Source organism: Monopterus albus, unplaced genomic scaffold, assembly GCF_001952655.1.
Source record: "Monopterus albus unplaced genomic scaffold, M_albus_1.0 scaffold59.1, whole genome shotgun sequence".
In the NCBI taxonomy this organism is placed as follows: Eukaryota; Metazoa; Chordata; class Actinopteri; order Synbranchiformes; family Synbranchidae; genus Monopterus; species Monopterus albus.
Genome location: NW_018127939.1, coordinates 1,403,565 through 1,427,343, shown reverse-complemented (window position 1 = coordinate 1,427,343; position 23,779 = coordinate 1,403,565). Strand labels below are relative to the sequence as shown.

At 40.3% G+C, this 23,779-nt stretch overlaps 1 protein-coding gene across 1 annotated transcript in view; it reads left to right on the top strand.

Annotated features, from left to right (window-relative positions):
• Positions 1 to 23,779, top strand: part of tmtc2b (transmembrane O-mannosyltransferase targeting cadherins 2b) — a 93,694-nt gene that overhangs the window by 63,940 nt on the left and 5,975 nt on the right. Inside the window, exons 4-11 of the mRNA XM_020602971.1 lie at positions 1,480 to 1,594; positions 2,049 to 2,134; positions 3,924 to 4,108; positions 5,204 to 5,282; positions 7,674 to 7,795; positions 15,013 to 15,094; positions 16,894 to 17,008; positions 22,818 to 22,881. Of these exons, the coding sequence (XP_020458627.1) occupies positions 1,480 to 1,594; positions 2,049 to 2,134; positions 3,924 to 4,108; positions 5,204 to 5,282; positions 7,674 to 7,795; positions 15,013 to 15,094; positions 16,894 to 17,008; positions 22,818 to 22,881 (848 nt within the window). The remainder of the gene's footprint in view (positions 1 to 1,479; positions 1,595 to 2,048; positions 2,135 to 3,923; positions 4,109 to 5,203; positions 5,283 to 7,673; positions 7,796 to 15,012; positions 15,095 to 16,893; positions 17,009 to 22,817; positions 22,882 to 23,779) is intronic.

The following is a 23,779-nucleotide window of genomic DNA, read 5'->3' as shown; positions in this document are numbered from 1 at the left end:
TCACACATCTTCTCACATGCAAAATGCTGTTTGTTTAATGCCTTGTCTTGCTTGGAAGGACACATACTCATCTCTGATTGGCATCAATAGGTTTCACATTCAAGGTCGTCAGGCACAGATTCATATCCACAGTGAAGTTCTGAGAGCTGCTCAGGAGGGAAGCAGGGCAGGGACTTGCAAAGCAACAGCGGGACACGTTGTGTTAGTTAATTTCCCTTTCAGATTCTGCAGTGGAGCTGAGGCATGACAGCTGTTTGTTTTGGCAGGCCATCAACCGAGCAGAGCAGCAGCAACGTCCCCGACTAACATTCATTATAACTAATATGAGATTTGAACAGAGCCCAGCCTCAAACACATACACACTCATGGCATCATTTAAAACTGTGAAATTTTAGGATACACGAAAGAACTCTTTACTGTAAAACTTAATAAAATCAGTGCATGACTGGAAGCAGAGCTGAATGAAGGAGGCTTGAGTTATTTTTTCCCAGCCTTTATTTACTGAATTTTCCTCTGAGATTCCATACATGATAGGATTTGAACGGTTAAATATACATAATACTTAAAGGCAGACTGCACATTTTATCACTTTAAACACGTCAACAAAAGCAGCAGGATTTTGTATTCTTACACTATAGAAAGGATACTACAGGAAGCCATATTTGTTGTTGTTCTATTTTAATTCTGTTCAATCATAAATATTGCCATGCTTGTTTGGATGATAAAAAAAACACTTTAAAACAGGTCAGTGATGATATTAGGGCTGCAACTGATTATTATTTTCATTTTCTTGATTAAATGATTAATCCTGTGCTCTATAGAATTTAACTAAATATTGAAAAATGGCTGTAACAGTTTCCTAAAGTGACATCAGTAAATGTCCTGTTATTTTAACTCCAAAATTCTGGATCCAGGGAGTATTTGACATTTTGACATTTAAATCACTTAAGAGATTTTCTCATTTATCAAATTAGTTGCCAGATTAATTTTCTGTCAATTGACTCTGTTACATTGCAATGAATTTCTTGTGCCCCATTGCTCCTCTACATTTCTTTTCACACTCCGCAGCCTCTACACAAAATGTACTAAACCTCTTAGCAACCTTATTTCACCTGTCAGAACTGTGCCATTTAATACCAATGCCATTAGCTGTGCATTAGCTGTGCACTCGCACTGTGGTGGTCTTCTTTTCATGCACTTTCACAGGAACAAAGCTCCCCTGGTGTGTCTCCTCTTTTTACTCATATTGTCTTGGAATAGCAGCTGTAGCAGAACAACATCCTCTTTAGGGGTTAAAACCATTGATCCTGTGTCAGTGTGAGTCCGTGAATAACAAAAGAAAATTATTACTTGCCACAGAAATGGCCTCCCCCGCTGCTTTAATTTAAGAGCTTTTTGATATTATGAAAAGAATAAGAAGGTTGCCACAGATTTTCTTTTTAACCTGTTTGAATAACCTTTTCTTTTGTAATGTGTCAGCATGGGGCAACCTTGGAAATGTCCTGAAGAGCCAGGGAAAGATGGATGAAGCAGAACAGGCCTACAGAAATGCCCTCTATTATCGCAGCAACATGGCTGATATGCTGTATAACCTGTGAGTTCTAATTTATATGTTCTTAAACTTAATTGCCAAATAGCTTTTGTACCTGTATACTTGATTTTATTCTATAGCTGTTTCAGTGACATTTCAGAGTATGTCTGTATGTGTGTCTGTGTGTGTGCATAACTCTCCTGTTACTGTATACATGTGTGTTCATTGATCAGTGCTGTTCTCTCAGAGAAAGTGCCGCCTTGTTTTGTATTCTCCAGGGAGCTATCTGTCTAACAGGGTTATTAATGGTGCTGTTTTAGCCTGAGGGGAAAACACAAAACATCCACATCCAATACCCAGAGTGTGCTCAAATGTCTGTGGTTTGCTAAGGTCTAAATCTTACCCATCAGTTTTATCAGCTGTTCTTAATCCTAACAGAGGCTTTTCAGTTCAGGCCTCTCCTCGAGTTTTCTAAGCTCTTAACTGCCCATACCATCATTCCTTTTGTCTGTTCCAGCGGTTTGCTGCTACAGGAGAACAACAAGTTCTCAGAGGCACTCCACTACTATAAGCTGGCCATTGGGAGCCGGCCAACTCTAGCTTGTAAGTATAGCTCTTCTGTTTTTTTATTGACAATCTCCAGCTCTTGTGGTTGTGGCTGTGCTGTGTCCAGGCAACAGTGAGCACAGGCTGTGGTCATGTGAAGGGAGAGGAATAGGTGGCAAAGGCCAGCGGGTATACAGCTGAAATGACCATTCAGCACAGCTGTCTGATTGGCTTTCAAAAGCCAAGTCGTGTCAAGAGATCAAGCAACAGTGTGGTGTCATTTATTATGAATTCAGGCCGAGATATTCTCATGTCTCTTTTCTCAGGTTTTAATCTTTGCTTTTTATCCACACAATTTTTTCACTTTTCCCAGAATTAAATTTTCCATACTGTGTCGTCATCAGCAGATTGACTCACTGATTGGAACAAACAGCTCATATTCTTACCTGATCATGCAATAAATGAGCTCCCTATTGTTCCAGACATCATTCAAAGACACATAAACAAATAAGCTTAGATGTTTCTTCTTTTTACATGGATTAAAAATAGACCTAATCAAGATTACAGTTGGACTAGAAAATTTCCATTCAGCATGTAATTATCCAATCTGTTACAGCCGATAACAAGGTTAATTAATTACCCTGAGCAGAAGACATGTTGAAGGCAGAATGAGAATCTGACAGTTAAAGTGTTTTTGTCAAGGTTCACCATTCCTCACTGCCTAATTAGGAGTCGACTAGTGCAGTCTGTAGCACTTTTATTTAATATGTAGACCCTTCCTGTTTTGTGATAAAGCACTATTAATTTCTGTCACAGTTTTACATACAGAAAATCAGTTTGAAAGGTCTTGCTTTTCTCTGCCTCTGGTTTTTCTTATCAGTTCCCCCTTTAATGCAGGTTCATTCAGTGGAATGTAGTCTAGATATGGACCATTGAAAGAAATACAATGAAGGGCAGATAAACCTGTGAGACGTAAAGATGTGGAATAAAATATTATAAGCTTTTGAAATGGCAAATTCCAATTACAGGCGAGGAAGAAAATTTCTCTGGAGAAAAAGGGCTGTTTGATTCCCCACCACTTTCCTTTAACATGATTGTTAATGCCCTATAGAAGCGCTTCCTAGATTGATTTACTGTATCAAGTTAATTCATTCCAACAGCCAGTCTTAGTTGCTCAAAGAGGCAGGTCCATGGAGACTAATTACACTCCAGCTGCATATTGATCATTAGATGTTTTCTGTGACTGCTCAAGGAAAGGTATAACAAGCTTCCAAGCTTCAAGTATCCCACAGGTTGTATGCAAAGGTCAGAACAAACAGTACAGTAAAAAACTGTTGTTCATTGTTCTGCTGCAAAGGTGCATTTCATAAAGAGAAGGTTCCTACTCACATTTTCAGCATCATTGATCTCTGTAGCTTCTGGTCCATGGGAGTCAATTGTGTCAAGGATTTGCCCATTTGGCTTACTGTTTGGTTATGCACATAGACTTGGCGGAAAAGGCTTCTTCTGTTTGTGGGAGCAAAGAATCCAAGCAGCACCATGGACTCTGCTGGGAGAGCTAATCCTCCCTTAATAAAAACATACATGTACTTTAATTCTTAAATCAACAGTACCAGAAACTTAGCACATTTGTAGGAGGTAGGGATAGAGGAGTAAGGTGCGGTAGTGTTCGGTGTCAAGTTCTTGTGACCACACTGAACACCTCATAAATATGATTGGACATTACTAGTCAGCTGGAATGAGTCAGTGATTGTGAATGACAAGTAATTCTAATTAGCTAATGCAAGCACAGCTTCAGTGCCCTGCCTGAACTAACACTACTCTCCATCTTTTGTTTTTCCAACAGCGGCTTACTTGAACACAGGCATCATCCTGATGAACCAGGGTCGCCTAGATGAAGCAAAACGCACATTCCTGACCTGCGCTGATATCCCAGATGAGAACCTGAAGGACCCCCATGCCCATAAGAGCTCAGTCACTAGTTGCTTATACAACCTGGGCAAGTTGCTCCATGAGCAGGGAAACCAGGAGGTAACAAGCAAAAACTACAGAAAATCATTAAATGCACATACTGTATATACTTCAGAATATTTCAGCAGGCGGAGCATTAGCAGACTTTAATTCACAGAACCACATGATGCAGTATGTTTTGCTGAGTTACAATAATACCCCAAATATGAGAAACTGTTATTTCCTTATTGATGAATAGATTTAAATAATTCAGGTGTTTATTTTTATTAAGGAAGATGGTACATGTGATAAGAAAGCCAATGTGTTGTTTTTTTTTGCCAATGATAGAATAGACACATGCACACATCTATTTTGGCTCAAATGTATGTATTTTGAAACTTGCTATCACAGGAGGTCATTGAGTGTTCCTTTACATGCAGAAGCTTGGAAATGTAAAACTATAGTGAACTGAGATAAAATGCAGGCAGTCGCCTAAAGAGCCTTTGGGGCACATTGAGAAATTGTTCAGTTTTATATGGACATATTCTAAAATTGCCTCTGTCACAGGAGACGTATTGTTTTGTGCAGAAAATCCTCAGGCTGGTTCTAACAAATTCACTCACTTTCATGACCCTAAAGACCTTCAGGACCTGCTAAAGTATCTGTTATTCTAATGCTACACCTTTATAGTGTACACAAGAACTGATACTGTTGATCTAATCAGGAATGAAATAGTACTGCAGGTTTTGTAAAGACCTTTATAAATAACTGGCATGAGAAGAAGAGCAGTCTCATTTCCTCCGGCCTCTAACGGAAATACTGACTTCAGCAATAAAGTAGTCCAGCTCCTTTGGCCATTTAGACTCTGAGGGAATCTGAGGTGAATCGCTACACTCTATACATACTAAAGTCAATATGTGACACCGCTCTAGTCATCTTAACAGCCATGACTCTGAGGATAGACCTTTTCTGCTTAGCTCTGTATCAACCAGCCTCCTGGCGACCCCCAATTCCACGCTGTGTATTCACAGTGTCAGGGCCCCGGCTGCAGGGGAGGAATGACTAGTTACCCCAGCGCCAGCTTCTCTGGCGGAGTCTCTCTGCTCTGCTCTATAATGCAAACATCCCCCACCTTCTTCTTCTTCTTCTTCTTCTTTTTATTTGTTTCATTCACAGGAGGCCCTCTCTGTGTTTAAAGAAGCAATAGAGAAAATGCCAAGACAATTTGCACCACAGAGCCTCTACAACATGATGGGTAAGAGCTGCTTTTGTTTCAGGGTCGCAAACATAAAAGTTGTTGTTTTCTAATGTGGAAATAAAAACAGGAAGCGGAGCTGTGTTTAAGGGGTTGTCTTTGGACTATTGCGGACCAGTTATGTGCTACATATTGTATATTTTCACTGTGTGAAAACATACTTTTAAACCAATAATCCCCTGTACAGGTAGCACCTTAACTAATCCAAGCATTCAGTTAGCATTACTCATTTTAATGCTAAGTATAGCCTCTGCTAACCCCAGAAATGCAGATTAAAGTTACTCTTTTGAATCATGATGACACTTAAACCAAATGAACAACGTGTAAGCATAGGTTTCTTTATCCAGTAATGTTTAAATATGTTCACATTTAGAAAGCAGGAAGTCTGTTAGTGCTGTCACTATTTCAGAGGTCGTTAGCCTTCTGTTCAAATTTCCAGTTTTGAATCCTAAACCTAGGGCTTATTGTACACCCTTGTTTAGTAAATATAAATGTTAAGATCACTCCAGTTTTTTGAAACCTATGGTTTTCAGTGAAATCCTTATTTGAGAAAAAACATTTGAGTCTATGCTGTTACAGTGTTTTGACCAGACAATGCTCATTTTTAAAACATATTAAACAGGGTTAATTTGGTTCTTACGGCAGGAACAGCCTTGCTTGTTGGATCACAGCTGTAGAACAGCTGCTGCATGCTCATTATACTCTGGCTGCTCTTTCTTTGCTTTCTTGTTTTTTTTCTCTCTCTCTCTATTACAAACACTTGAAAGCTGGAATATCTATAATCAAATCTTACTAGTGCCACAAGTTTGCTCATATGTTGGCAAAATGCATTTTGACAGATTATGTCAAAATTTTGGTGGCTGTTAAGAAGCAGCACTCTGTAATTTCTGCAGCTTAGTGTTGTTTCTGTGCTGAGCTTATTTGCACATGTGGCACACCTGGTCGCATCTACAGTATTTCCCCTCCAGTTTCACTCTCTGTGCTGCTCTCATGCTGTTTGTCAGACACCAAGAGGCAGAAACTTTCATTAGAGGCAGACCTGGCTGGTAACCTGTACCCGACTGGCCCCTCTCCAACACTCCCTGGTGGGCTGAGAAATGCTCTGCTCTGAAGAGCGGGTTTTCAGCTCCTTGGATTCGATGTCACTTCTAATTGCACATAGATGTTTGTGCTAATCTCGTATAGAGGCCTGCTGCCAGGAAGCCATTAGACACATATTTTTGGCTGCTTTTAAACCTCACCAAGCGATGGAGAGGTCATGTCAAAACAAACCTGTATGTCCATTTTAAATAGTGCAATAATCTTTATAATTCAAAAAATCATATCTATAACAGGTGATTTATTAAATTAAAACCTAAATAAGTAACTATTTAAAAAAATATATATATTGCACTTTTCAAATAATATAAATTTAAATTTGAAATAAAAACATTTTTGACAATCCAACAAGAGCAATTTAGGAATTCTAACTAAATCTCTACACTGTGACAGTATTGATATTTGCAGTCGATGTCTTACATGCCCACAGTGCGTGTCTAGGATTGCACGGCAATGTCGCTCACTGTGAGCAAGAAAATGTGTTTATAGATCAATGAAAAGGTCCCTGATTTGTAATTAGGTCACATGCTGCTTATCGTAACCTCCAGTCAGGGAAGTAATTAGCCCTAATTCCTGCAGAGTAAACATTTCAGCCCGCTGTGGTCTGAACAAATTGTCCAGTTATTTGGCAATTCCTAAGTCTTGTAAATTGAAATTTTAACTACGTTACCAAGTTCTTGTGACATTTTAACACCTGTTGTGCACGCTTTACCTAAATATCCTATAATGTTGATTTTAAATGTGTTGTGTCCAATTACCATCTAATCTTGTCCAAATCTTGTAATAATACAAGTGCTATTGGATGGCTATGAAAGAGAGGTCACTGTTATTTCAGGTGTTAGGAGGCAGAGAGAGGGGGAGGTATCAGATGATGTCTAATAGACCAGGGAGTGAGTGGGTGTGTAGTAGAATCAGTCCTATAGGTTTTTAAAACATCCACTCATCTGAGCTTATTTGTATATCAAGAACTCAATGCAGTTCAGATTGAAATAATCGAACCCTTTCATTACTGAACTGGATTTGTGAAAGATACATTTCAGCAGTATGAATGTGGTATGTTTAAACAAAACTGAACAATTGTATCCCCTTAGTTTAGGGCCATGTGTAAACATATGGCTAGCTAATAACATTTTTAATAAAACATAGGATTTGTGCTGGGCTTGTTCCACACTGGACTGAAACCTGTCCTCACTACTGTGTCGTGCAACTCCTCAGCAAAACAGTGGGAAGATATGTGATGCCTTAACCTCTGACAGCTTGACCCCTGTCTTGACCCCCACTTTTCTCTCACAGGAGAGGCCTACATGAGACTGAACAAGCTAAGTGAAGCTGAACAATGGTACAGAGAGTCCCTGCGAGCCAAGCCTGACCACATTCCTGCACACCTCACCTATGGCAAACTCCTGGCTATGACTGTAAGACTGCATTTTTTGTTTCACCCTCCCTTGTTTTATCTTTAAAGCAATGTTGCTTTTGAAAGAAGAAATAACAGATTCTTTCTTTTACAAATTAAGAGTTGCATAAGAAACACTTGCCCACTCGTTGAATTCGGTACACTCAGGGGTTTTGCTGCTCCGGCCTTTCTTTGTCTGGTGTGATCTTTAGCGGGCTAATGTTAGCTAACCTCTTAACAAACAACCTTTGTCACATTCTTGAGTCAGCTGAAAAAACGTAAAAAAAAAAAAATCACCTGGACTTGGTTTTAGGTTGAAGACGTTTCACCTCTCATCCAAGAGGCTTCATCAGTGATGACAGTTGATTTTTTTCTACGTTTTTTCAGCTTACTATTACCTGGATGACTGAGAATCTGCACAGACATTCTTGAGTCAGTTCGCTGACTAGTGGCCATTATTCAAGTTACTTGCTTTAAGATAGTAGTCCAATAATAGAATAAACACCCTTTTGTAGCAAAACCTTCAAACTTTCATAGTTAACTAAATTCAGCATCTTTAATTAAGGTTTTTTCCATCCACTAAGCAGTGGCTTTACATGTGGAGCTCAGGGCTTAGTGTCTTTCTCAGCAGTTGATGTGTAGGTAGGCTCATTAAAAGTTATTTCTGCCAGTCCCCTGTTCTGAAATGGTCTGAAGCCTGCCTTGCTGACTTCTACATTTCCGATGTCAAATGGTCTAACGTTTTGCTTTAACCACTTCTATTCTCTGTCTGTCTTTTCTCCTTTCTTTCACTTTCTTGTTATTACACTCGCTTTCATCTCTGCTGGCTTTTCATCAGTTCTCACTGGCTCTTTAATGACGGCTGTAATGTTGACCTGCAGTCTCTAGAGTTAATCAATGTGTGGATGAAAGAGAAAGAAGGAAAAGACTGAAAGTCAGTGAGTAATAGAGAATAATAGAGCCGGTGGTCACATTGCATTTCTCTAGGTTCTCGTCTCTCATGGGAATATGACTTCCTGATTAAAAATCTTGTCATTACTACTCTTTTATAATCAGTGTAACTTGTTAGTATAGTTCAAAAAGCTGCACTCACAGCTGATTTGTTTGTAATGTTGCCCTAAAAATAGAGAATTGAATTCTCCAGCCACTGTAAACAAGCTAATTTACACCTGCCGTACATTGTTTGAATGTGCAGAAATAATATTCTCTCTATAACACAGGGACCTGTGTTTCAGTAAGAAAAAGTCGTCTATGTGGAAGGGTTTCAGAGGCAGGAGCAGTTTCCAGAGTCCCCGCATTTACGAGGAGGCGGGCATGTGGCCAGGTCATACAGTCACATCGGTCACAGATAGGGTTATCTGGAATAGAACTGACTGAGAAGAGCTGTTAGAGGTGAAACAGACTGTCAGAGCAGAAACAAACAAATTAGAGGAAGAATTGCACAGAAGGTCAAAAGAAGGGTGGAGGCCTTTTCTTCAGCACAGCCTGGTCCCAAATGAAAGGCTGTAAATGTGTTTAAGAAAGCTGGAGCAGTGCTGTCTGGAGTTCCACAGAAAGGCTTGACTCTTCCTGGTTCTGTGCTTTTCATTTCCCTTCATGGAAAGTCTTTCAAGTTCTTTGATATATGCAGAATAATTTTACAGGCACATCATTTACCTAAACAAAAAAACATTATTTTTCCAGCATGTTGTAGCAAATTTAGTGAGCTGAGTGGTTCATCTTTCAGTGAATAGTTTGTCATCTTGCTTGCTTTCTAGCCAGAAATTAGGTGAAAAGCTACTACTTTAGAGATACTACTTTAAAATATGCACTGTAAATAGGACACTATCACCAGCAGCTGGTTAGCTTATCTTAGCACACCAACTAAATAACTAAATCTACCTACGGACACCTCTAAAGCTCACTAATTAAACTGTTATATTGCATTAGATTAATCCAAAACACCCTAGAACTTTTGTACAGACTAGCTGTTTCCTCATTTCCAATCGTTGTGCTAAGATAGCCGGTTGCTAGTGTTAACCTCATATTTACCATAAAGACATGAGAATGATCAGTCTTCTCACCTTACTCAGTGCAAGAAAATTAACAATATTTCCCAAAATGTTAGGCTCTTGTTTCTTCCTCAGTTATGCCATATATTGTAGCTACGTAATACCACTACACAGTGTATCGTGAGTGAAGTGGATTATTTTGTGGCTGAATCAGATTGAGCTCCAGCACCATACTCAATTGATTTTCTCATCTGTGTTCAGACTGATGATCAGCCTGAAGAATAGTTCAACTGACACTACAGATAAAAGTCACTTGTTAAGCTGCCATGAATTCCTCTCTGAGCACAAGCCACTGGACATCAGAGATGATCTAAAACCAAACAGTCAGCGAGGACAGTCTTGAGGAACAAAGGTTCCCTAGGAGAGATTGTTAAGTAACTCGTTGAAGAATTCAGTGTGAAGAGAAGCTCATTTTATTTAAGAAAGTGTTATCGATTTGGAGCAAAATAGAGCTCAATTTCACAGGAAAGATTCTCTAGATCTCTGTACGAGATGTATTGTAGAGGGGTTTGGAGCGCCAGTCATCCTCTAAGTGAAAATAACGCCATCAGAGAAGGGAACTTAATTGTTTGGACAAGATTCTTCACCTATAAGAAAAAATGAATGGCAGAACATATTTAATTTCAAATCTAGTGGAAAGTTTGTACCCATGAATGTGAGTGATGGGGTTTGTCTCATGTCTCCTATAAGAGTGTTCCTATGTCTTCCGTCGACCCGGAAGTCGTTCCAGTCAACCAGGGACGTAGGACGTTCCAGGACTCTTATATGGGTTCTGAGGACCGAGGACCGTGCTGCAGGAACCATAACCAAAGATACACAAGGCCATCCTTCACAGAAGTTTTATTTTGTGAACTGACACACCCCTTTATCAGAAATCACTTGGTGATTGGACACTTCAGATGAAGGATCTGAGGAAAGGACGTCTCATGTTAATAGCATGTTTCCTTGAGTCCCCTCTCCTCACATGTTTTCTTCACATGTTTTCTTCACATGTTTTCCATCCTCACATGTTTTCTTCACATGTTTTCCGTGCATCTTGTACCCAGGGTATTGTTTAATGTATGCTTGTCCTGTTGTGGCTAAGGCATCTGCCTGATGACAGGATAATTTAAGTAGGAAGCTGACCTGCTCGCCAGCCCCTGCCTCAGTCATCCCCTACCCCAGCACTTCCTGTGGCATAACTGCAAGTGGTGCATGGTCTTAACATATTGTGAGGGGTTTTCATGGTTCAGATCCCTGTGGGAGAGGTGGAGAGGCTGTGAGATAAGGCTTGGCAGCAGTGTGACAGAGGATTGAAAGGAGGATGGTGAAGATGAGCTGGTAACTTACACAGAGAGCAAAGAGTTACTGTGATTTGCAGATGAAGGGAACGCATAAGGAAGACGAAGGAAGAGTTAATTTCACAGATCAGTGTTGCCCCTCCCCCACTGCACTGACCCCGTCACACCTCCACTGACTCTGCTGGGAATCAGGATGTGTTTCACGCTCTGTGTACACACCACAGGTCAAAGGCGGACACAGTCGTGATGCTTTAACTGCTGGATTCAGTCAGCCACTTGTCATTTCCTCAGCTAACAGGATGCACACTTCATTCATAATGTCAACACCCACAGAGCCAGAGCTACAGCTGCAGTTTATCTGATGTTACCAGGAGATTTTAGGTGTGAGGCACGCACCAATATGCTCAGCATGTGTGTGACAAAAGGGAAGATACTGTATCCACACACTGAGCTGACTGGAATGAGAAGTAGATATAGTTAAAGGAAGGCAGAATAGGAGTTGACACTTTTATTGACTTTCCACCCCGTCCCAAAGCTACGGTAAGAAGCCTTGAGGTGCTTTCAGTGCAGCCAAGAGGGAGCATTGTCATGCCATGAACTGTAGAAATGGAGCGATGGCAGGCTGGCTGGCTGTGGGTTTATCATTTATTCAACTCAGTGCTTTCCACTAGCACTCATGTCACATATGTAGTTCTTATTTTTTGCCATATTATTCTGTAGATAAATCCTGGGCTGCGTACAGTCATCTAAAGATGCATTCCCATTCTGAAAGTATGCCACTTGACTGAGGAAAATGTAGCTTGTCATCATGATTCCTCACCCCAGAACAATCTATCTCATCTCTAATAATACACCCATGCATTGTAAGCATGTTAATATGCTTACAATTGCATTTCACTCAAAGTACTGCTGAGCCTACAGCCACACAGAGCTGCCAGCATGTCTGTAGACTTGAATAGCTCTACAACATTTTTACGCAGGCACAGTTTTGGCATTTGTGCAAATGCAGTTTTTATGCAATTTCCTCAGTGCAAGTCAGATTTTTTGCATCTTTTCTTGTCTGGCAATTTGCCTGGAATCAAATAAACGTGTTTCCACCGCTGTCAGAGAAGAGGCAGATTAGGTGGTGCAGTGCAATTTTGGTTTTCTCTTTGGACCAAAATTGCATTTGTGTTAAAGAGATGATTACTCAGACCACCTCTTACTGCAGAGACAGGGCAATTTTTGTGGCTTTACTTGGCAGAGGCACACACACAGACCTCTCCAATCAGACCACCTCTTACTGCAGAGACAGGGCAATTTTTGTGGCTTTACTTGGCAGAGGCACACACACAGACCTCTCCAAAATAAAAAAAAAAAAAAAACACTTTTCATTTACATCAAGTGTGTTTCTACTGCAGACTGATACATGCATCAAAAATACCTTGAGACTGACAAAGGTTGCCAACAGTGTCATCCACAGGAGTATGATCCTGTCTCCTGGATGTCTGCAGAAACATGAACACTGCTGGTCTTTGTGATGAGTGAGCAAGTTGGAGAATGTCCATCCTTTTCTGCGTAGTTGATCAAACATCCGTAGAGTCATCACACAGCAGCTGAAATGCTTTATCTACAGTGTCTGATGTGAGAGACTACCTGTGTATGAATTTAGATTTAGATGGCAGAGTAGCATCAGCTTCATTACTAATTTAAATCTGTGGACAGGATCGATCAGGATCTAACAGTAAATAATGCTCACAGTTTTTCTGAACACCACACTGGAAATCTTATACAGACAGATTGACAGTAATGCAACTGTCTTCAGGATGAGTCCTGAGCACCAAAAAGTCCTTCATGACATTATTATTAAAAGCAAAAATCCAAACTCTTAAGTCAAAATAATTTTATGTCATGTTGAAAAATCATCATTTCTGTGAGTTTTCCATTTTAGTGCTGCCAGTCACATTTATAAATATTTCAATAACATCATAAAACATTCATCATCACATTCATTCACAACATTCATTTCATATGCCGCTAACAAATAAAGAATGTTTAATATTTTTAAAACAAGTTCACATATGTGAGGTCGTTTTTATCTCCAGAGGAGACCCCAGCACGAGTTACCTCTAGTTATCTTTAAATCATTTCCAGACCTGACTTGACCCTTTACATAATATAAAATACAGACTCAGAGCTGCTGCTGGACATTGAAGACAAAAGCTCTGGGAGCAGAAGTTTCATCTATGCAGCAGAGGTTGGGCTGGAGAACGTCAGTACAAACCTTCCCTCAACAAACATGAAGGTTTCTCTCCCTGCCCTAGGTAGTGTTTGTCACACCTTAGATGAGAAGGGGTGGAGTAGCTCACTCCTGTTGTGTTGTGAATCACTACCGTGATTCTGATTTCACAAAGGAAAATGACAGCAAGACAGCTGAACATGCTCTCTGAGGTTCCTGGTTGATCACAGAGGTGGGCCAAATGAGTTTAATGATAAGATATAACACAGGTGCCACTTTAATGGGGTTCAGGAGTGAAGTGATATAACAGGTAGTGTAACAAAATGTGCTAACACCTTTTCATGTAACTTCCTCTCAGTCTGTCCACTCTCACCTGCAGCTCATTTCAGTGTGTGAAAGCTTAATTCTGAGATTTATCAAACAGACGTAGGCCTCTATTGTTACAAACTCAGTCGAGCCTTAGACATATGCATTCGTAAGTCTGTGAATAAGAATATATAAATACAGAGAGATTATACTTTTCAGACTGGAACTGTGATAGCTCTATTAAATACATACTTACACACAGACTTGATTTTCCACAGCACCGAGGGAAACCACACTCAGATATTTACATTAGAAAATTATGTGTTTATTGAAGCTACGGCTCACAGAAAATGTATACACTTGACTAAGCATATAGTTGTCAATGCTGCCCTGTTCTGATTGGCTTTGAGCCCATTCTTTTATTTGACTAAGCTGAAGTAATTTGCTCTGAATTCATATATATTATTTTTACTGACTTGTGCATTCTCAATTAAATCTTCCTCCATCTTTTCTTTGGCATTTTATCCCCAGCCATTTTATGCGTGGTGCAGCTCCTGTTTAATAATATGCATTGTTTATGTAAAGGAGTGAAATTGTTAATGCTAAAGCATCAGCTTTTGCACATTGGTAACTGTTGATCAGATAGCATCTGGTGCATAAGTGAGAGCAGGGATGTGTCAGAGTCTCAGCTGGGACTTCCACTACCCAGCTGCTCTGTTCTGTTTGAGCTGTGATTGGATATGTTTCACGGTCTCAAGTAGCTGAGGGAGCTCTTGAGGTCCACAGGGCTTCAGTGATGCTTGTCCTCATCATGCTATGCTCACCTTCCCGTTATGGATTCTTTAATCTGGGCTGGAACAACACTGTACAGATAGAAACCTCAGTGTGTGTGTTTTTGTGTGCGCCGTGCACCTGTATGAGCTTATATGAATCTAACGATCTCTATACACACAAGCCTCTCTGTCTCTTTCCTCTCCTCTCCTTTCCACCCTCCCGCTCCTTTTCCATTCACCACTCTCTGCCTTGTTTCATAGCGGTCGGGCCACACACACAGGCAGCGTGTGGTTATGCTCTGGAAGTGTTATTTGCACAGATAAAAGTGTGTAATGAGCAAGCCTTTGCCCCGTCTGGTCCACTGTGCCAAGCATGATAGTGTGTACTTTGACAGGACGACACACGGGCATGAAAGAATAACACTCGTGGTCTGTGTGTTTTCTGTCCGTGCATTAAGTTTTTTTTTTGTTAAAGTAGGTCTATGGTTTGGAGGGGGACGTTGGGTATACAGAAAGGTATTTTGGCTATAGAGCAGAGTGTGGTATTTTTATATGGAGTAGTTCTGGGGAGCAGTTATAACAGTGACATTGTGTTTAATTGTTTCTTTCAGGGGCAGAAAACAGAAGCGGAGAGGTACTTCCTGAAGGCAATCCAGCTCGATCCCACAAAAGGCAACTGTTATATGCATTATGGTAAGCACGAATTAGTTTTTTTTGTGTTTTTTTTTTTTTTTTTTACTTTCATTTTGACATATCCAGTTTTTATTTTTACATTCTCAAATATTTAGTTTGGCAGTTTTACACATACATGTTACTCATGTGTGCACAAAAGCAGGAACTCACATGCCTAGGCAGGCTGTTTGTACAACACTGTTGGCTGACCCCTCCGCCATGTCCTCGTCTACTTAGCCATGTTGTTGGTGTGTACGTGATCAGTGGAGGATCACAAGAAGAGAGGATGATTTCCTCAGATTGTTCCTTTTGATTTCATGGAAAAATGGAACGTGATCATTTCAGTGTCTCTCTTGTCTCACATTGTTTCTGTGTGACTTACACAGATGACTTGAAGTTGTGGCAATAACTCTTAGATTTAATTGCTGCCATAGTAAGCGTGAGTTTGAATACGCTGACAAGTTCATAGCTTCCTTTCTTTAAAAGCTTTTAAAGTATTATCTGAAGCTCTTTATGATGAACTGATGTGCCAGCTCACGATCACTGCAGTAGCTTGCATGTGACACTTAAGGCAATCAGTAGACAGGTTCATGGTGGATTATTGCATTTTTTCATATGTCTAAACTGTTACCTTTAAAGGTTAAGACGTCAGTTACAGGTAAGATTAGCTCTACTGATCTGCACAATAAAGAAGGAGATACAGAGGAACCTGAAACAGTACAGCATATAATATGAACTCTCAGACTCAAACATCCATTTATTAATTTTCCAGCATCGTATTTATCAGTTAAGCACAACAGCAAACGCAGAATGTGTTCTGCACTGTACTAATGCAACCATTCATTTTCTGTCACCTGTCAAGTCCAGCTCATGTTAATTTAATGCATCATTTAGGAGCTGTTCCAGTATATACTGCAGAAAGGTGCTGGTCAATGTGTAATTTAATAATGAATTCTAGGCCAATGGATTTCTGTCATACATTTATACTTTGGCTGGTATGATTGTGAGACAGGTATTCAGTTGCATACTATGGTAATAAACAGCTCTTTGAACTGGTGAGCCCTGAGTTCTGTGTTCACCTTCAAATATTCCTCTAAAGGTCACAAGGCCATGTGATGAACATGACTTACAGCATCAAATTCTTTATAGACAGATCACCATTGTGAATTCATTTTATATAGGAGGGTACTCCTGGGCTCTGGCATTTATTTATGCAGGCACTGTTTTTCTTCTATTACTCATAGGTTTGCTTTGATTTCATAAGCCCTCCATAACTACTGTGGTGCTATTTTACCCTCAGTCATGGTCTGAAGTCTTACTTTAAGTCTGCCTTTCACCTCAGTTCTGTACTAAGGGCTTCAGTTTCATCCACAGTTATTAAGCTAAATGTGCTTAGCTTCACTTGGTGGTTTAGCATCCTGGCACATTAGTGATTTATCAAAGTCAACAGGGTATTATTTCCTCTCTATATGTGACCCTTACCATGGCCTTGTCAGGCTTCCATAGCCCCATCTCATCAGGTATGTCCACAGAGCTTCTTCACAAAAGCGGCCGCACCTGCAATCAGACACAAGCCTCTTGAGAGAAACATTTCCCTCTATGTATCAAGGTTGGCTAATCTGAACAAATGGGTCCGAGAGATGGCCAAAGAGTGATGGTATGTTAACACATATCTAGTGTTTCAGCATATTATTTCAGGAGCAGACTAAGCTCTAATCCACCTGGGCCAAAGGCAACACTTCAGACTGTGTATCCCTTAGTGCTTCTGTGGGGATCCCTCAGTGTTTTAACAGTAGTGCTGTTCTCTCCTGCCCTGCCAGGTCAGTTTTTGTTGGAAGAGTCACGGCTGCTGGAAGCAGCAGAGATGGCAGAGAAAGCCGCACGTCTCGACAGCAGGGAGTTTGATGTGGTCTTCAGTGCAGCCCATATGCTCAGGTGAGTGTTTGATTGGAATGATTCTTTTTCATAGTTGAGGATTTTCATAGCCAAAGCACATGCACAGAGACACTGTATGCATTTTATTCAATGTAGATGAGCTGGGTGGGCCATGGTTTTCCAAGGCTGAGTAGAAAGAAAGCTGTGTATGAGAGCGGGAGGTCTCCTATCTGAGCGGTTTATCCAGAGCTTAAACTTCAACTCAGCCAGTGTGATTTACTTGGCTATATTTTGTAATCCTCTTCTCTTGCTGCAGTGCCAACCCAAGAGCCTCTGGTTTGTCTTAGCATGCTGTGCAGCTATGTACAGTATCTTCATTTGCTCTTTCTCACTTACTCTACGCCTGTCCTCCCACTCTACCTCACTCTTTCTGAGCTGTCCCTGGCTCCAACGTGACAGTCTGCTTCCAGATCAGTGCAAGGTTCAGCTGATGAGCTTGCGTGGCAGAGCTTTAGCAGCCCGCAAGCTGTTTGTGTTTCTGAACACAAGCCATGAGTTGTAATGTATAAAGTTGGCACAGCCATGTGCCAACTTAGAGTATAATGCCCCACTGACTGAATACCCCTTATCAAATTGCTTCGTTCACATTCTGTGTCTAGTCTGTTTTGCTTCTCTATTTTACAGTACAGGCATCGGCAAACAAAAAATTTAAAATTAAATAAATAAACACTGATGCCATATAGTATCCAAAGTGATAACTCAGCAAAGCTGTCATTAACTGCACTGTGAATGCAAAACAATATCAGTTTATTTAACTGATGATCACTGAATGATAAAGCCAAATCAGTATTTGTTTTCACTGTGTATTTTTGGCTTTAGCTTCTACAATTGCAGCCACACAACCCACCAGTGAGGAGCAATTGCGGCAAAAGGGGAAATGAATGGGACAGGGTTAATGAATGTCACAGAGCAATGATAAAATATGTGGGGAAAGCCTACATCTCCTCAGCACAGAAAAATGTGATTTTGATTTTGTTAATGCCCATAGTTTCTATTAGTGTCAGACAGTGTGCGTTCATGCAAGTAACCTGGTTACTGTAAATCTACATATGCATGCAGCAGATCAATAATCATATTTCTCCTCTACCCCAGACTTACAATATTTTGGAAGCATGGACATGAATTTTAAATGTATAATGATAGAAGTTGCTGCTTCTTCACCTTTTTTTTCTTTTCTTATCAGCGCAAACTGATTTTAACAAATACTTTAGCAGTAGAAGGCCACTTATAAAAAACTCCTGCAGGCCACTTTGTGTTAGTTTCAGTTTTAGTCAAACTTTGAGATGACGTACTACTTTCAATAACAGGACATGTAATGATCTCTCCTTTCAACCAGCTACTCCACTTCACTACTTTCCCTGTTTCTGTCTAACCCATTAGTATTACAAGAACTATATTTTTAGATATGAAGTTATATATTTTATTACTCAAAGCTACTGGAATTTGTTTTGCTACTGCCTTGTGTGAAGTTAAAACATTACCCTTTTTTAAAAATAATTAACCCCTTCAGCAGTTTCAATAAGGGATTCAAAAGGGTTTGCATTCTTTGCTACTGAATAACAAAATTTTAGTAAGGCTGCTGGTGCTTTACCCTGTAGTGACCATTATTGGCAGCTGTTTTTTGCATAAATCTTCCTCCATCACTCCAATCACTGAGGATCACCAACAGCAGGTTTCAGTATTCAGAGTCTCTTTCGTGGTCCAGACCCATGGCAGCTAAAGAGAGCTTCAAGTCTGTTTGGCATGAGGTCCTACTCCTCCACAGCCCATGTTCTCTGTGTTTGTCTTGGATGCTGAACATGGAAAGGCCCTCAGTAGGTGGGGACACAAGTTAATCTACATGAGTGAAGGGAAGAGATTACAAGGTGGGACAGAGGCTGTAAGATGTGAAAATGTCTTTTGCTGCCCTGTTGGGCCCTTGGTTTCTGACCATTTTGCTTCCAAACTATTCATTTCCCTCTTTCTCCTTTACAGTTTATATCTTTTTAAAATGAGCTCTTTATATTTTACAGTGTAAATGTAGGACAGGAAAGGACAATTGCCAGTGGGGATGTGCTTGCACTTCCCATTTAATATAACACATTAAATCTCTGTGAAAGTGAAAACTTACACTGTGGTATCATATGGCAACATAAAATATGTTGATATTTGCAGACAAGGTAAGACAAGCCAAAGGAAAATGAAACACAAAAACACACACAAGCAGGGTATGAACTCAGTTTACCTCATAGATTCCCAATCACAACTCAATATGATAAGACAAAACACCATATCTGAAATGTATGATTTGGTTTGAACTGATAACATAATACTGATAAAACAAAGCATTGGTAGTAAATTACATTAGGTGTACTGCACATACAGTCATTAAACCCAGGCAGTGGGTTACATACTTGGCCTCCATTGTCTTCTGCACTCTCATGACCTGCAGTCAGACAGCCTCAGGAGGTTCTACTGTTCCTTTGGTGTGGCCGCTCTCCAGTTCTCCTCTGATAATGTGTTTGTAAATGTGATAATGATTAGATTAGATTTGTGCATTTCTTTCCTAAGGAGAGTGTACTTTCTAAAAAAAAATGCTGCCAAACAAACATATGGTTGTAGTTGGATGTGAAACATACATTTATATTCTCAGGACAAATACAGCAACTTGAGTCAGTGTCTGGAATGTTAAATGCTTCTTTTGAACAAAACTGAAAAAATACATTTGAAGAAAAAAAAAAAGAATTACTGCATTGCATTTGTATGCCTCCGCCAACCCGTCAAATCTAAAGGAATGGGACAGATGTGAGATCACTGACCTTGACCTTTGACCACCAAAATCTATTCAACTCATCCTTGATTCCAAGTGGACACCTGTGCCAAATTTGAAGAAATGCCCTCATATGCCCTCCTGACGCTTCGCATTCACAAGAATGGACTGGACGGACAGACAGACAAACTGAAAACATAGTGTCTGTGGCTACCGCCAGTGAGGAGGCAAGATTAAAAGCAGTGGCATGACTTTCTGTATGTATGCAAGTGGATGTAAATGCATAACACGAAGGATAAGATCAAAATTAGAATTTGCAGGGTTGGCATTGTCAGTTGGTTGTCCACTTTGGTCACAGACTGAAATATCACAACAACTATCTGCAAACATTCATGGTTCCCAGAGGAAGGATACTAATGACTTTGGTGATCCCCTGACATTTCTTTTAGCAACACCGGGGGCGGCTGTGGCTCAGGAGGTAGAGCGGGTCGTTTCCTAACCGGAGGATTAGCGGTTCGATTCCTGGCTTGTCCAGTCGACATGTCAAGGTGTCCTTGAGCAAGACACTGAACCCCCAGTTGCTCCCGGTGATGTCACCGGTGCGGGAGTGCGAATGGGTGAATAATGTGAAAGCGCTTTGAGTGTGCTGTAAAAGCATAGAAAGGCGCTATACAAGTATAAGACCATTTACCACCATGAGCTGAACATTTGTGATTTTTAGCAAAATGTCTCAAACTACTGGACGGTTTGCCATGAAATGTGACACACACAATCTTGGTCCCCTCTGGAGGAATTGTTATAACTTTGGTGATCTTTTTACTTTTCACCTATCTCAATCATCAAGTCAAAACCTAATTTTAAAGTTGTTCATTTTTATGCTTAGCATGTTAAAGGTAGGGTTGGCGATTTTTTTCAGAAGCATTTTTTTGCTACATATCACGAACTTCTCTTCTTATCCCCATGGCAATGAATGCATTAAATGCATTGACAACATAAAGAAACAAATCAAACAAAACAAGTCATCTCAGGCAGCGGCGGGGCTGAAAAAGTCCTGACCAGTAATTTTACTCGGCATGAGCAAAACCATTGGATAGCCTACCTGCCTGTCAGCCTACTTCCTACTTGCAGCCAAGAATACTGCTCTGTTTTACAGCTAAAGCTACTGAGCTATAGCAGAGAAGGTACTGTACCTACAGCAGCTTTCGTTTACTAGCAGAGACCGGAGTTACACACCAGGCATATAAGACATATAGTCTTATAGATAATGTTGTTGTTGTTGCCAGAAGTTGCGACCTGCATGTAGTGTGAGAGCAAGAAGACCGCCGCAGGGAACAGACTCCTTTTACATGCAGCTGTGGGTGAGGAAAATACCAACAGTAATCGGCTCTGAGTGTATAGATAGGATTATAATGCAATTAAATGGGCATCAAAGGCCACATGCAGTGTTTGTGTTACCGAGATGGAATAAAGCCTGTGGTTTGAACAGAGTTCTCTGGCCTCCATCTTCACTTCTCCCTACTTGGAACAGCCCAGACTTCTAAGGCTATGAGCCAGGCTTAAAGCAGCTTAGCCATGAACCAGAGGTCCCCAACTACAGTTCGGGGCCACAGATCTGGGAGGGTAAAAACATATTTGAAAAAGCTACAACTAAAGTTGAATGCTGCACAAAGTAAGACCAAAATTAACATTGGTGTGGCTTTTGAACCACAGCGACAACTGAGAGAATAAAAGGGGCAGGAAAGTGACGCCATGGTGGGCGTATTTCTGCTGGACAGGTAATAATCAGTTTTGGGTTTTTTTTTTTGAGGACATTTGTTATTTTCCTGAAATCTGTAAGTAGTAGTCAGGCAGTGCACGTTGTGTTTTGGAGGAGTGGAAGTCAGAATGAAAGGGTGGGATTTCTTCGGTTGTCTAATTTCAAATTCGAGCTTCCTCTTGCTGGTTTTTCCAGGATTGCCAACCCTACCTTTAACAAAACATAAGAAAGAAGACGTTTTCAAAGTGAAGCTAGTTGATTTTTTTTATATATTGCTGTACATTATAGCTAACTGAAAAACATAACTTTCCTACTCATTGATCAGTGAGAAATCATGCATTTAGAAGACATGAGACAGTGCCTTTAAAGTCAAACATAAAAACAACATGTGTAAGCCTAAAATTAAATCCATACCTTTTATGTGGAACCATATGGATGATGGTTCCTTAATAGACTGTGACAGCCTAAATGAAACTGTGGTTTCAACGGCCTCGATTCCTTTGATCATTACGGCTTAAAGGGCTTCATAGTCGGCCATCACTGACTCTGCCCTTGACTTTGTCAAAGTGAAATTGTTGGCAATGAGACTGTTACCAATAGAGAAAATCATGCAGCTGTAGACTCTAAAGGTGATTTTTGAGATGACATATAACAGGAAGTGTCATGTGCTAGAGGAGACGGGTTATGTATAACGGAAGGACATGAAGGAAGAAAAGAAGCATAATATAGATCAAGCCACTCTTGGTTGCAGGTTTCATGTCCTAAGGAACAAAGTATTTTTGGTACCAGGGACTCATGCCGACAAGCCATCTGCTCAAAAATCCCTTTTTTTTCTGTGTGAAATATACAGTATGTTTTGGTATATGTGTCATCCACTCTGCTGTCCTGTTTGTTATGACAGTATTACGATAGTATTATATGCTTCCATACTCGCTGCACATCTTCATTGTCTCAGTATTCATCCAGCATGTCAAGTCACAGGTTACAGTGAATATTTCTAATCATCCTTGGTTTGTTGATTAATTTTTTCAAGAATAAGCCGCAAGCCCTCACTTCAAGGTTCAGTTAGAACAGAAAGTTCTTTCTGTGCACTGCTTAGCACGGATGATTTCAAGTGAAAGGTGCTATCGATCGAGAAACCTACAGGCAACTGGATCTGCTTTTCTTATTCCTCATGCTGCTCCCTCCTGTTATTTTCTCAGTGACCCTTGAGCACCAGTAAACATGTAGGGTTCAAGGCCTCATCTAAAGCCAGGAGCAATAAAGATGAGTAATGATCGCCTCCCTCTGTTTTCTCTCTGCAGACAAGCCAGCCTAAATGAGGCAGCCGAGAAGTATTACGGACAAGCAGCGAATCTGAGACCCAATGTGAGTACAACCATGACAAGCTAATCACCTCCATTATTATTTACCCCGATGGATGCTGTGCAATCACAATCTGAGTGGCTTTTCATTATTATACGGCCTGGTCTGCTTTCTCACAACAGCGTTTCAATTGTAGTGGATCTCAGAAAAATGAGGGCTAGATTTTGACTAAGCTCAGAGGTTTGTTTGTGTAGCATCCATCACCAACTTCAAAGGAGAGGCCAGGGTAAGTCGATTGAAAAGAATAATGATAATAACACTTGGTCAGGGAACTTTGACGTCTTGAAAATGAATGGGCTCCAGTCTGTGAGATGGGAGGGGTTGAGTTGTTGAAGTGATGGCTGTAGAGGGAGCAAAATATGTTTGCCATGTGGTCACCCTGTTTGTTCCTGTGTCTTGACCAGAAGAAATCAGTTCAGGATTAATCATCAAAATATATCTGGGCAATGTTATGCTGACAATAGAGTTTTGTTCTGCGGACACACAAACTTTGGTATGATATACACAAACAATGACAAACAAAACGACAAAGTAAACTTGAGTGCAAGATAGAATTTAAAATTTCCAAGGAAACCATGAAATTGACTTCATCTCTCCTTTGTTGTTTTCATTATCAGTGCAGCATTCACGTTTTGCCAAAGAACTGTGTTTTTAACATCTAATTAAACTCAGATGGAAGGTATAGAAAATTATCTTTGTCATTTCTAGAGTTCAAACAAATACAAAAATGATGTTTAAAAAGAACCAGAGTTTACGGTTAAGTGTGGGACATGTTGTATCTAACTACAAAGGCAGTTGGATGATTTTCTCATGGTTATCCTCCCCTTCAGACTAACCAGCATGCACCGAGCAGAGAGAAAAACCTCTGGACAGTTCTCCAGTCTGGGCTAACTCTAGTCTA